The sequence below is a fragment of the Oncorhynchus masou genome, chromosome 5 (assembly GCF_036934945.1).
Source record: "Oncorhynchus masou masou isolate Uvic2021 chromosome 5, UVic_Omas_1.1, whole genome shotgun sequence".
Classification (NCBI taxonomy): Eukaryota; Metazoa; Chordata; class Actinopteri; order Salmoniformes; family Salmonidae; genus Oncorhynchus; species Oncorhynchus masou.
Genome location: NC_088216.1, coordinates 15,521,604 through 15,536,779, shown reverse-complemented (window position 1 = coordinate 15,536,779; position 15,176 = coordinate 15,521,604). Strand labels below are relative to the sequence as shown.

General features: G+C 46.0%; 1 protein-coding gene across 9 annotated transcripts in view; it reads right to left on the bottom strand.

Moving 5' to 3' along the window:
- Positions 1 to 274: 274 nt before the first annotated feature.
- The window catches only part of LOC135534228 (CREB3 regulatory factor-like), a 36,991-nt gene continuing 22,089 nt past the window's right edge, over positions 275 to 15,176 (bottom strand). For 4 of the 9 annotated variants that reach the window (XM_064961328.1, XM_064961313.1, XM_064961332.1 and 1 more), the window contains exons 8-9: positions 10,039 to 10,170; positions 5,277 to 7,088 (exon numbers count right to left, since the gene is read on the bottom strand). In XM_064961328.1, coding sequence (XP_064817400.1) covers positions 6,952 to 7,088; positions 10,039 to 10,170 — 269 coding nt within the window. In that variant the 3' untranslated portion in view covers positions 5,277 to 6,951. The other 5 variants (XR_010454657.1, XR_010454660.1, XM_064961342.1 and 2 more) reach the window with 5 other exon arrangements.

The window sequence follows — 15,176 nt, the reverse complement described above, 5'->3', positions numbered from 1 at the left end:
TGCCCTGACATGAACCGAGGTTGGCAGCTGGCACTTTCCAGGGCATTCTGGGTGTTTATCATCCAGGTACGAGAGACGGGTGCAGGTCGATGTGCCAACGGACCAAGACTGACTCCCCGTTTTACTTTCTTCAGGGATGGAATTATCCAGAATGAAACTCGTGTTTGGCTTTCTCTCAGTTTGCTAACGATATAGGAAAGGAAAGCCTTAAGATTTGGCCACTGTCCAAACAAATTCTTCTCTAGGGGAAACAAAAAGAGCACTCTTACCAAACTTTTCTTAAAAATATACTTTAATACAACAGCTGCATATAAATATTAAAATATACATTATGGTGTACAGTACACTCACAAAACAACAAACAAATTAGGCTTCTATTTGTACGGCACTTTGTACTTTTTTTTTTTGTTGCTGCTTTTTGTTTAAAAAAAAAGTTATTCCATTCTGTATTTTGCCAATCCAAAGCGTTTATTGTACTATTGTGATTATTGTAGGTTATTGAAAACAGAGGGGGGGGTTAGGAGTTGTGAAAGGATATGGGGGGTGCTGTACATGACATGATGACACTGTGTTCTGGAATGTATCCTGTTTGTAGTCCAGAAGACATTTTTACAGTTCCAAAAGAGATCCTCATGTCCTAGAATCTGTGTTCTAGAATGTCCATTCCTCTTCTTACTTCGCTGTTAGAAAATCATTGGTTTGGGTATCATTTGTCTTCCTCTGTCTGTGTGTCTGACAGTCCTGATGGGGTTTAGGGTTAAAAAAAAGAGTCTCCGTCTCGGGGCGTCACGTCATCTTTGAAACAGGAGAGGGCCTCCAGTCTCTGGGAGGACAATGTGTGAGTCTGTAGTGTGTGTGTGTGTGTGTGTGTGTGAGAGAAAGTCTTCAGTTCAGGACCAGTCACTGAGGGGTCACTGTAGTCCCACCAGGGTCATCTTACATCCGAGCCCATTCAGGATTTAAACAAAGCACACACAAGCCTTCTTCAGCTCTCTCACACACACACACACACACACACACACACACACACACACACAGATTGAGCTAAGGTGGAATTCACCTCCTTAGTTTCATCCATTTCAGACAGTGAATGGAGAGAATCGTGTTCTCCACCTACAGAAGACCAACTAGATTAGAACGAGGTAATGCTCCATTCTTCCTGGTATGAACATGGAAAAAGTAGCAAGAACACTTTGTATAGTTGTCAACCTCGTTATAACATACTATAGTATAGGCCTCGACATTTGGCAGAAAAATGCATCCTACAAATGTGTAATACAGTGCTCAAACATGTTGAACCGTTTGTCAGTTCAAACTGGATTCAGCCCTTGTTGTCGATTTGCTCAAAGGCATTCTGGAACTGGGTTTCCAAAGGCAGTATTATCAGGAAGGATCTGTCTCTGGGATCGGCTAGCTCTCCTGTTTGGTACGTCAGAGCCGACTCTGTTAGTTTCCCTTTCGTGTGAGGCTGTGTTAGACCAGGGAGCTGGGTAAATGGCTGGTCTGAAATGGCACCCTATTCCCTATAGGGGACTACTTTTGACCAGCGCCCTACAACCTGAGTCCTATGGGCCCTGGTGAAAAGTAATGCACTATATCTTGAACAGGGAGTCAGTTCGGATGCACCCAATCTGTGATCGACCAGATGGCTGGCTTCTTGTTGTCGTCGTCTCTCCCCCCCCCATATGCCAGGTGGCAAATCGGGCTGAAGGTGGAGATCTGACTCGACTACTTTCCCCTGGCACCCCCTTCTATTCAAGGTAAAACATAAACAGTGTTCTGAGAAGCAGAGTGAGTGGGAGGAATGCTAGCAGAGTGTAGAGAGAGTCCTTGCCAAGACCTCGCCGCCACTCCATCAAAGTTAACCCAAAACACAACCCATGAAACGGTACATGAACAGGAAGGGAAAAACACGAATCCAGTTGGTGTCGGCCTAAGTGGGAGGAAAAAAAACAACCGTTTGTGAGTTATTTCTACAGTTGTTGTTGCAGAAAGCAGCAGGAGGGCAGTGCTAGTGCTCCTGCCAGAGAAGAGATGGTGTGACTGTTCTGGCACGGTGTGTGTGTGTGTGTGTGTGTGTGTGGAGAAGAGAAGCCTCCCAGAGAGAGAAATATAACCACAGTACAGTAACACTCACTCTCCACCATTTTACCAACACAGAGCGAGGCAATCAACCAAGGCTTGCATTCCAATTTCAATAGTAACCAGCTCGAAAGACGTGATAGAAATGACTTTATCAGGACCAGATTACAACCAGTTCTGGTAATAAACTAGTTGTAATTATTACTTCAACCAGCATTTTGCCCACTGGGTACACAACACTATCTGCCCACTACATTGCTCCACAATACATAGTATGGACATTTGGAACACAGAGGTCCTAACTTTGAGTCAAATTTTCACTTAGTCATGTATTGAAATCAATGGGAAAATGTCACTTACGTGGAAGTTACTATTCACCCCTAAAAGAGATGATGATTATCATACGAGCCACTGTGAGCTCAAATCACAACGTGTGTTTGTGAGTTCATCATGATACACATTATGAGTAACGTTAAAAAAACACATTCAGAGAGCATTGTGTTGTTTTGGGCGATTTGGAAGAGGCCTGTCCCCTAGTATAAGGTGCCTCAACGTAATGTCAGACCTGACTGTCCATTTGGTCGTCCTCTCCAGTGTCTCTTCTTTTAATCCAGCCACCATCTGTCTTTGGCATCGTGTTCCCTTATAGTGCCCCGGGCTGCATTCAGGACTACCAAAGTTACACGGAAACGTTCCAGATTGAAGCCCGATAGGAGTTTTTCCGTTTTTGTACTGTGTAATAACCACCCTTTGTCCTCTTGCTCTGTTTTAAACTTTTAAAAATGCTTCATTCCTTCTTTCCTCTCCTCCTTGAAAATCATATTAGTGATAATGTCAAGGAAGAGAAGGATGTGTTTTAAAAGTATTGAAACAGGACATTGGTGTTTCTATGTATCTTCACACCTCAGTTTTGAGGACCATCACCACAGCAGCAGCCGGTGCACCTGAGCGCCAAATAGTTGAAGGTAAATGCCTGGTGGGCCGTTCTGAAGGATGGAATTTCCATAGGTGGGAATGGAACATTGGCTCTGGAACGCAGCCCGGGTTTCTCAAGCTTGGTTCTCTTTGAAAAAACTAAACAGAACAGTATTGCTTAACATTGCCATGGTGATCTGTCACTCCCACCTCTGAAATTGTCCTGCCGTGTATTTATTTATTTCTCCTCTTGTTTGGTTGCTTTGACTTAGTACATTGTTGGGGAAAAACCCACTGGGCACAGACGGCAATTCAATGTTTATTCCACGTTGGGTCAACATAAATTCATTGAAATGAAGTGGAAACAAGGTTGATTAAACCAATCTGTGCCCAGTAGGTATGTTCATTGCTAGGTTGTTTTGTTCAGGCATACTGTACTGTAGGTTATGTGGCTCATAGATCTAGTAGGCACTTCAAACAACATTTGCCTTTCAAATTGAACACAACATTCCACTCTCTATGTTAACACAACATTTCCCTTTTGACGTTAAAGGCCCAGTGCAGACACAATTTTGATTTCCTGTGTTTTATATATATTTCCACTGAACAGCACGGCAAGTGGTACCAGAGAGCCAAGTCTAGGTCCAAAAGGCTCCTTAACTGCTTCTACCCCCGAGCTATAAGACTGATGAACAAAGTCAGGTACTTCATTGTCACCCAGAAACATTTGATATTAAGATAAAATGGCTGCATTGGACCTTTAACACAGTTTCAACTTCAGCACAACATTGCTCTTTCTAGGTTAACACAACATTGCTCTTTCAAGGTTAACACAACATTGCTCTTTCAAGGTTAACACAACATTGCTCTTTCAAGGTTAACACAACATTGCTCTTTCAAGGTTAACACAACATTGCTCTTTCTAGGTTAACACAACATTGCCCTTTTAACGTTAGCAGAATGTTCTGCCACGTTGTTGCTCAGATGAGAAGTTACATTTCACCAGAGCACCGTATACTATACTGAACCAGAAACCATATTCACCATTTACAGACCCAGACAACAACCGTTTCTGTTGCTGAAAACCACGACCAAATACAACAAATAGGCTGTCAATCAATAATCATGTTAAAAAAAGGTGCAGATACATGACTCTTTAGAAGGTGTTTGGTTGTACCCACCGCAGTGCAAATAGGTTTTGTGACTGGCGTGACCAACGACACTCTCTGGCCTTTAAAACACAATGTTCTCTGGTCTGCATCACGTCGGACTTCTGCTACAACACCACCTTTGGCTTGGCCAACAAAGGCAGCACCATAGAGTTAGAAAGAGGGCTGTAGAAAAAAAAGAGGCCCTCTTTCTAACTCTATGGGCAGAACAGAACAGACACTCTAGTCGCTAGAAGACCATCCCCACTTTGTGGGAGCATGGCTTTGTGAGTAAACAAAACGCAAACCACTAACGACAAATGTAACAAAAACGCTCCACCACAATAGCTGTTGACTCTTGTTGCCTTTAAGAAAGGAAGGTGCACTACAGGTTCACATTAGGAGTCGGACGAAGCAGAAGGCTTGGAGGACAGACGCATCCCTTTGTGTTTTCTGTTTATATCGAACACAAACACCCAGACAGCGTGATGCTGTAGCACTGAAGGCAGACCAATAGGAGCTTTCAGTCACTTCCATAGAGATGTGAAAGAGAGAACACCTGACTTTATGGGAAGTGCGCCCTCTATTCATCTCTATGGGCATGTCCTGTATACGCGAGCCTTACCCAACACTCCTCTCAGATTTAAATGTTAACAGTGATTTAATGAATGTCTGATTGATGTATCAAATCAACCTTTTTTTGGCAATAACACAGGTAGCAAAAGGCATCCTTTTCATAAAGGATGTGTGAGGGTAAACATTAAAACGATCAACGTTTTTTAAATGAATCAATTCAACTTCATCTTCAGATTGATGATACAATGATTGGATAACGGCAGTAGTAGGAGTGAGAGGGTTGGGTAACGGCAGTAGTAGGAGTGAGAGGGTTGCGTAACGGCAATAGTAGGAGGGAGAGGGTTGGGTAACGGCAATAGTAGGAGGGAGAGGGTTGGGTAACGGCAGTAGTAGGAGGGAGAGGGTTGGGTAACGGCAGTAGTAGGAGGGAGAGGGTTGGGTAACGGCAGTAGTAGGAGGGAGAGGGTTGGGTAACGGCAGTAGTAGGAGGGAGAGGGTTGGGTAACGGCAGTAGTAGGAGGGAGAGGGTTGGGTAGGAGGGAGAGGGTTGGCAGTAGTAGGAGGGAGAGGGTTGGGTAACGGCAGTAGTAGGAGGGAGAGGGTTGGGTAACGGCAGTAGTAGGAGGGAGAGGGTTGGGTAACGGCAGTAGTAGGAGGGAGAGGGTTGGATAACAGCCGATCACTTCAGCTTTCATTTCAGTTCTTTGAAATGTCAGCTGTTCGTGTCATCTTTGGTCGGTTGGATTTAATAGCTACTTTTTTTAAAGTAAATTTTTCTTTCCTCTAACTCTGTGACGAAAGCTCCGCAAGTCTTAGCTGCTACAGTTGCTTTGATGTTTGGTGTGATCACAGTTCATCCTCTGTTGGTTCTGAGAGAAGGAACTTGCATTTTCAGGGTCATGTTCATTAGGGCACCTAACAAAATGTTTTAAGATGTTTTGCAATGGAGAAAACAAACATTTGCGTTTCTTATTGGAGAAGTCCTGGAAATATTCCCTGTTTCAGTAATTTTTGTTACGTTTGGTGCCTGATGAACAGGACCCAGGTATTTCTCAAAGGGGAATAGACAGGATACAGCTACGAATCAAAGTGCACATTTATGCCCTGTGGCAAGCACCAATTATGTCGCTCGCTGGTCAAAAGAGGCTCATCCCACTGATCTTTACTAGCAGGGTTGATTCCAGGAGGGTGTAACCAAGCCTGCTAAACGTTGCAGATATCAATGTTGTGAATAGAGAAGACATTACTCCTTACTCTAGATGTCAGAGATGCACGTCTGTTCCATACAGTCTATTTCCTTCTGAGCCTTCCAAGGGACGTTGTGGCCTACTGAACATGACCAACCCCCCCCCCCCTCCCACTTCTCTTTTTACCCTACCCTCATACCAACCCCCTGCCAACTTCTCTATCATCTACAAACAGTGCAATGTCTATTCATATAGGCACAATGGGATACCAATACAGTTAACTGAAGAAGGGAGAGATTAAACCAACCACACACATTCATACTACACACACACACACATACAGCCACAGATCAGCTGACTCACACACACGGTCAGCAGCTAGCCTGTGTTGGTGATTAGCTGAAGGTAAGGAGTTACAGAGCGCTACTGAAGAGAGAAGGAAACAGAGCTGAAACAGAGGAGGATTGAACTCAAACCTCAGTCTCCCCCACCTCCTCCATCTGCTCCTCCCTCTCTTTCTCCAACCCTTCTCCATCCCCCTATTCTCCAGGTGACAGTTGTAGTGGGGGACGGTAGGAGTGGGTGGCTGTATCCGAGAGGTGTTGCAGGGAGCTGGTGGTGTTGGCCAGTCCATTAGGCAGCGGCCCCTTCTCCCGGTCCAGGGTGGGGCGAGGGTGATGGGGGGTACATTAGGCAGCTGTCCCCTCTCCCGGTCCAGGATGGGGCAGGGGTGATGGGGGGTACATTAGGCAGCTGTCCCCTCTCCCGGTCCAGGGAGGGGTCAGGGGTGATGGGGGGTACATTAGGCAGCTGTCCCCTCTCCCGGTCCAGGGAGGGGTCAGGGGTGATGGGGGGTACATTAGGCAGCTGTCCCCTCTCCCGGTCCAGGATGGGGCAGGGGTGATATGGGAGGGGGGGTATATTAGGGACCTGTCCCCTCTCCCGGTCCAGGGTGGGGCAGGGGTGATATGGGGGGGGTATATTAGGGACCTGTCCCCTCTCCCGGTCCAGGATGGGGCAGGGGTGATATGGGAGGGGGTATATTAGGGACCTGTCCCCTCTCCCGGTCCAGGGTGGGTCTGTGTGTCTTTGCCCTTGGCCCCAGCCTTGGTCATTCCCCCTCCACTCACCTCCAGGATCCTCTGGACAAACTCTTTGGTCCGTCCAGCCACTAGAGGCCCTGAGAACACACAGATGTTGAGGTTAGAATAGAGATACAAACTCTTTGGTCCATCCAGCCACTAGAGGCCCTGAGAACACACAGATGTTGAGGTTAGAATAGAGATACAAACTCTTTGGTCCGTCCAGCCACTAGAGGCCCTGAGAACACACAGATGTTGAGGTTAGAATAGAGATACAAACTCTTTGGTCCATCCAGCCACTAGAGGCCCTGAGAACACACAGATGTTGAGGTTAGAATAGAGATACAAACTCTTTGGTCCGTCCAGCCACTAGAGGCCCTGAGAACACACAGATGTTGAGGTTAGAATAGAGATACAAACTCTTTGGTCCGTCCAGCCACTAGAGGCCCTGAGAACACACAGATGTTGAGGTTAGAATAGAGATACAAACTCTTTGGTCCGTCCAGCCACTAGAGGCCCTGAGAACACACAGATGTTGAGGTTAGAATAGAGATACAAACTCTTTGGTCCGTCCAGCCACTAGAGGCCCTGAGAACACACAGATGTTGAGGTTAGAATAGAGATACAAACTCTTTGGTCCGTCCAGCCACTAGAGGCCCTGAGAACACACAGATGTTGAGGTTAGAATAGAGATACAAACTCTTTGGTCCATCCAGCCACTAGAGGCCCTGAGAACACACAGATGTTGAGGTTAGAATAGAGATACAAACTCTTTGGTCCATCCAGCCACTAGAGGCCCTGAGAACACACAGATGTTGAGGTTAGAATAGAGATACAGAAGAAGAGAGAGGTCTTTTCCCCCTGTGTCTTTACGCTTCTAATCTGTGTTTTCCTCCTCTCTCCCTTACTTTCCCTCCGAACCCCCAGATCTACCTTAGAATAGAGATCTTCCTTTCCCTCCGTCCCCCCCATCTACCCTGAGAACACCTTTCCCTCCGTCCCCCTCCATCTACCTCTCCCTTCCATCCCTCCGTCCCCCTCCATCTACACAGATCCCTTCCTTTCCCTCCGTCCCCCTCCATCTACCTCTCCCTTACTTTCCCTCCGAACACCCCCCCCCATCTACCTTAGAATAGAGATACAAACTTTCCCTCCGTCCCCCAGCCATCTACCTCTCCCAGATTCCTTTCCCTCCGTCCCCCTCCATCTACCTCTCCCTTACTTTCCCTCCGCCCCTGAGAACACTACAGATGTTGAGGTTAGAATCCGTCCCCCTCCATCTACCTCTCCCTTCCTTTCCCTCCGTCCCCCCTCCATCTACCTCTCCCTTCCTTTCCCTCCGTCCCCCCCCATCTACCTCTCCCTTCCTTTCCCTCCGTCCCCCCTCCATCTATTTCTTCCTTACTTTCCCTCCGTCCCCTCCCTCCATCTCTCCCCCTCCCTTCATCTCTTCCTCCCCCTCCCTTCATCTCTCCCTCCCCTCCATCTCTCCCTCCCCCTCCCTCCCCTAATCTCTCCATCTCCCACCACTGGATCCTTTAGTACAGGGATCATCAACTAGATTCAGGCTGATATTTCTTGGGGCCGATGGTCAGGGGGCCGGAACATAATTACAAATAATTAGTAGACTGGAAATTGACCATAAGAAGCCCAAACGTACACTTTACTGGTCAAAAGTTTTAGAGCACCTACTCATTCAGGGGTTTTTCTTTATTTTCTACATTGTACAATAATAGTGAGGACATCAACACTATGAAAGAACACATATGGAATCATGTAGTAACAAAAAAAAAAAAGTGTTAAACAAATCAAAATATATTTTATATTTGAAATTATTTAAATAGCCTGCTTTTGCCTTGATGACAGCTTTGTGCACTCTTGAAATTCTCTCAACCAGCTTCATGAGGTAGTCACCAGGAATACATTTCAAATAACAGGTGTACCTTCTTAAAAGATAATTTGTGGAATTTCTTTCCTTCTGAATGCATTTGAGCCAATCAGTTGTGTTGTGACATGGTAGAGGGTATACAGAAGATTTACCCTATTTGGTAAAATATCCATATTATTATTATTAATATGGCAAGAACAGCTCAAATAAGCAAAGAGAAACAACAGTCCATCATTACTGTAAGACATGAAGGTCAGTCAATATGGAAAATGTCAAGAACTTTGAAAGTTCAAATGCAGTCGCAAAAACCATCAAGTGCTATGATGAAACTGGCTCTCATGAGGACCGCCACAGGAAAGGAAGACCCAGAGTTACCTCTGCTGCAGTGGATAAGCTCATTAGAGTTACCAGCCTCAGAAATTGCAGCCCAAATAAATTATTTACAAAGTTCAAGTAACAGACACATCTCAACATCAATTGTTCAGAGGAGACTGTGTGAATCAGGCCTTCATGGTCGAATTGCTGCAAAGAAACCACTACTAAAGGACACCAATAAGAAGAAGAGACTTGCTTGGGCCAAGAAACATGAGCAACAGACATTAGACTGGTGGAAATTTGTCCTTTGGTCTGGAGTCCAAATTGGAGATTTTTGGTTCCAACCACAGTGTCTTTGTGAGATGCGGTGTGGGTGAATGGATGATCTCCCCATGTGTATTTCCTACCGTAAGGCATGGAGGTGGTGGTGTAATGGTGCTTTGCTGGTGACACGGTCTGTGATTTATTTAGAATTCAAGGCACACTTAACCAGCATGGCTACCACAGCATTCTGCAGCGATACGCCATCCCATCTGGTTTGGGCTTAGAGAGACTATCATTTGTTTTTCAACAGGACAATGACCCAACACACCTCCAGGCTGTGGAAGGGCTGTTTTACCAAGAAGGAGAGTGATAACCCCGGCCTCCACAATCCCCCGACCTCAACCAAACTGAGGTGGTTTGGGACGAGTCGGACCGCAGAGTGAAAGAAAAGCAGCCAACAAGTGCTCAGTGTATGTGGGAACTCCTTCAAGACCATTGGAAAAGCATTCCAGGTGAAGCTGGTTGAGAGAATGCCAAGAGTGTGCAAAGCTGTCATCATCCCCCCCCCCTCCCTCCCTCACCACTGGACTCTTTCAGTATGTCCTCCAGTCTCTGGGTCATCCCTCGTTCATCTTTGTCCACCTCTTCTCCGCTGCGCTCCACCCTCTGACCAATCACGTCCTTGATCCTCAGCAACGCCCCCAAAAGGTTCTCTACACACACACACACACACACACACACACACAATCAAAATCTGTTGAAGTAGCAGTATACTATTCAGTTCATAGTATAATGAAATCAATGTGCTCTATTTGAATGGGCTTCAGTTGGCAGGCAGTTAGAAGATGGATAATGCAGCATGATGTACTACAGTTCCCATAAGGCTCTCTGTCTCCTTAATACAGATAATAATCTCCCTGTAGAGGACACAGCCCTCCCCTCCTCTCACACACATCCTTCGCTCCAGATTTCCTTCTATTGCCTCCAAAGGACAGGCTCCCTGGGAGACACTAAACACACGGACACACACACAGACACACACACTACTTTGTAGAGTAATGGAGGTCAGGCTGTCCAGAGTTGGCAGGTGTCCCCAGCTCCAGTCATTTTGAAGTGAACTCCCCAGTCCACTGCTTATACACATGGAAACATGAGGCTTGTACACACATATAAAATGAGAGAAAGGGAGGAAGAGAGCGGGGAGTGTGTGTGTTTATGGGGTGGTGGGGGTGAGAGAGAGAGCAAGGGAGAGAGGGAGGAAATGAAGAGAGGGAGCAAATGAGGTGAAACTCCTGCCTAGCCTCCAGCTCCTAGACCTCTGTTAGTGACGGATGGAGGGAAGGAAGGGGACTCAGGCCAAATCACAAGCCCCCGCCCGTTCAGGCAGCGGAATGTTGGCCCGCCTTCTGGAATGTTTGGAATTCCAGCAACAAAAGAGCTGTTGGGAAGATTCCAACAGGTTAACCCGAGGTTGCCAGGTTTGACTGGGGAAGCGGAGGGGAGATTTGACTGGGGGAGAGGAGTGGGAGATTTGACTGGGGGAGAGGAGTGGGAGATTTGACTGGGGGAGAGGAGTGGGAGATTTGACTGGGGGAGAGGAGTGGGAGATTTGACTGGGGGAGAGGAGTGGGAGATTTGACTGGGGGAGAGGAGTGGGAGATTTGACTGGGGGAGAGGAGTGGGAGATTTGACTGGGGGAGGAGGGAGGAGTGGGAGATTGACTGGGGGAGAGGAGTGGGAGATTTGACTGGGGGAGAGGAGTGGGAGATTTGACTGGGGGAGAGGAGTGGAGATTTGACTGGGGGAGAGGAGTGGGAGATTTGACTGGGGGAGAGGAGTGGGAGATTTGACTGGGGGAGAGGAGTGGGAGATTTGACTGGGGGAGAGGATGGAGAGCAGAGGGAGATTGTCCGGTTTGGATGGGACTGGGTAGGGGAGGGAGGTGGGGAAGTTGCCGGGTTTGGGCAGAGGAAAGGGGAGAAGAGGTTTTGAGTTGCCAGGTTTGGATTGGGGGAGGGTAGGGTTGCTAGGTTTATCTGGAGAGGGAAAGGAGGGTTAGGTCCAACTAGGGAAAGAGGGAGGGAGGGTTACACTTCAGCTCCTCTATAGGCGTTGTGCTGTGTTGCATTCCTATCAGCGTCACTTCAATGTGACGTTCTACCTGATACACAGAGCGGGTTGTTTTACAGAGAAGAGGAGCAGCGGGGGAGAGCGTCTTTGTTCCATGTTCCCCTACTGCTGTACCATAGAAACCATTATGCAGATGTACAATACAGAGATGTAGGATCTTCATTTGATCTGTCTTTTGTTGCTGAGAATTTTCCTGCACTGCAGGAAATGAAAACTTGCAGTGTATTCAAGGTTTACAAAGGCTTCTAAAGTTTGTAATTTCCACTTTAAAATGTCAGACTTATTTTTCCCTAATGTAAAATGTATCAACCCCTACAAGAAATTATAATCCACATAATAATTCAAATTCCCTGTTGTTGCAGGATTATTTTCCCACTGTAGCAAACTCAAAATTAAGATCCTACATCTGTAGCTTCCCAATGGGCACACCACGTCATTCCAACGTGGGAATGTGGGTAATATTTGGTTGAGACTAGGGGTGAAAGTAAGGCAGTACGGCATCCTGGCAAAATGAATAGCGGGGGAGCTCCATATCGGTTAAACACGAGTCTATCACCAGAATTAAAACTACATGTCTAGAAAAGTGTAGGATATGACACCCTTATGTATCATTACCGCATGTCAGACGCATGAGAAATGAGCAAATGGAGGTGAAACGGTGGTGTAGCCTACGCTCCAAAACGCCATGTGGGTCCACGAGAACACTGACATTTTGCCAAGGCAGAGAAGAGTGTCTGAAAGGCCCGCGGACAGCAGTGGAAGCATTCACTCTGTCTTTACACTTCATGGTGTTTCCTGTGACAGACGTCTCTTTCCATTCTCCGCTGCTGGGAGGTAATATGTTGTGAGTGGATGAGGGCGGACAGCAGTGGAAGCATTCACTCTGTCTTTACACTTCATGGTGTTTCCTGTGACAGACGTCTCTTTCCATTCTCCGCTGCTGGGAGGTAATAGGTTGTGAGTGGATGAGGGCGGACAGCAGTGGAAGCATTCACTCTGTCTTTACACTTCATGGTGTTTCCTGTGACAGACGTCTCTTTCCATTCTCCGCTGCTGGGAGGTAATATGTTGTGAGTGGATGAGGGCGGACGCAGTGGAAGTATTCGGACTTCATGGAAGTATTCACTCTGTCTTTACACTTCATGGTGTTTCCTGTGACAGACGTCTCTTTCCATTCTCCGCTGCTGGGAGGTAATATGTTGTGAGTGGATGAGGGCGGACAGGCAGTGGAAGCATTCACTCTGTCTTTACACTTCATGGTGTTTCCTGTGACAGACGTCTCTTTCCATTCTCCGCTGCTGGGAGGTAATATGTTGTGAGTGGATGAGGGCGGCCTAGTAAATGGAGACCTTTTCCATTCTCCGCTGCTGGGAGGGATTGTTTGAATGAGGGCGGACTTGCACACGTAGGAGGTCCCTTTACCGGGAAGAAATGGAGTCAACTTTCACCTCAATCAGATTTCAACCTTTATCTTCCCACTCAAAATGTTGTGAGACAGCCAGAAGTAGTGGAAATCCCAGTGTTATCACTATGCTTTCAACCAACCGTTGTAATGAGACAAATCCCAGTGTTATCACTATGCTTTCAACCAACCATTCCTAAAATGACAAATCCCAGTGTCATCACTATGCTTTCAACCAACCGCTGCTGGGAGGTAAAAGACAAATCCCAGTGTTATCACTATGCTTTCAACCAACCGGCTAAAAGACAAATCCCAGTGTTATCACTATGCTTTCAACCAACCGCCTAAAAGACAAATCCCAGTGTTATCACTATGCTTTCCTGTGACCAACTCCGCTGCTAAAAGACAAATCCCAGTGTTATCACTATGCTTTCAACCAACTCCGCTGCTGGGAGGTAAAAAGACAAATCACTCACAATGGTAAAACAACATCTCCGAGGTTTTGAGTTGAACCATGTCTAAATGTGTTTCACTGTGACACTTTCAGCCATTTAGGTGATATGTGGGATTCACTCTGTCTTTACATTCAGGTGTTGAACGTCTTTCCATTCTCCGCTGCTGGGATCATGTTGTGCCTCATTCACTCTGTCTTTACATTCATGGTGTTTCCTGTGACAGCACAACCAAATGACCTGGATTACACTTCATGGTTTCCTGCAAGTGATCAACGCTGTGTGAGATATGTTGTGCAGATTATTCTAGTAAGACAAATCCCAGTGTTATCTTTCAACGCAGACCTGCAGACAAATCTTTCTAGGAGGACATAAAGAAGACAGTGTTAGTTACTTAACCAACGAACCTCAACATGTGGTCATGGGTGTTACTCCACTCCTAAAAAAAGACAGCCAGAATAAATAAAAGACAAATCCCTATTATCATTTTCAACCAACCGGCTAAAAGACAAATCCCAGTCAGACAGATGCTTTCAACCAACCGGCTAAAAGACAAATCCCAGTGTTATCACTATGCTTTAACCGCTAAAAGACAAATCCCAGTGTTCACATGAACTAAAAGACAAATCCCAGTGTTATCACTATGCTTTCAACCAACCGCAAAAGACAAATCCCAGTGTTATCACTATGCTTTCAACCAACCGGAAAAGACAAATCCCAGTGTTATCACTATGCTTTCAACCAACCGGATCCCAGTGTTAACCTTTCAACCACCGGCTTAAAACAAATCCCAGTGTTATCACTATGCTTTCAACCAACCGTTAAAAGACAAATCCCAGTGTTATCACTATGCTTTCAACCAACCGGCTAAAAGACAAATCCCAGTGTTATCACTATGCTTTCAACCAACCGGCTAAAAGACAAATCCCAGTGTCATCACTATGCTTTCAACCAACCGTAAAAGACAAATCCCAGTGTTATCACTATGCTTTCAACCAACCGTTAAAAGACAAATCCCAGTGTTATCACTATGCTTTCAACCAACCGGCTAAAAGACAAATCCCAGTCCCAGTGTTATCACTATGCTTTCAACCAACCGGCTAAAAGACAAATCCCAGTGTTATCACTATGTTTCAACCAACCGGCTAAAAGACAAATCCCAGTGTTATCATATTATGTGTTGGAAATCCCATGTCTCCATCCCAACCAAAAGACAAATCCCAGTGTTATCACTATGCTTTCAATAACCGGACAAATCCCAGTGTTATCACTATGCTTTCAAAAAGACAAATCCCAGTGTTATCACTTTTCAACCAACCGGCTAAAAGACAAATCCCAGTGTTATCACTAAGTGAAAAGACAAATTTATCACTATGCTTTCAACCAACCGGCTAAAAGACAAATCCCAGTGTTATCACTATGCTTTCAACCAACCGCATACAAATCCCATGTATCACTTGGAACCGCCTAAAAGACAAATCCCAGTGTTATCACTATGCTTTCAACCAACCGGCAAAAGACAAATCCCAGTGTTATCACTATGCTTTCAACCAACCGCCTCAAATATTCACTATCACTATGCTTTCAACCAACCGGCTTTAGTGCTTTCAACCAACCCTAAAAGACAAATCCCAGTGTTATCACTATGTTTCAACCAACCGGGCTAAAAGACAAATCCCAGTGTTATCACTATGCTTTCAACCAACCGAAAAGACAAATCCCAGTGTTATCACTA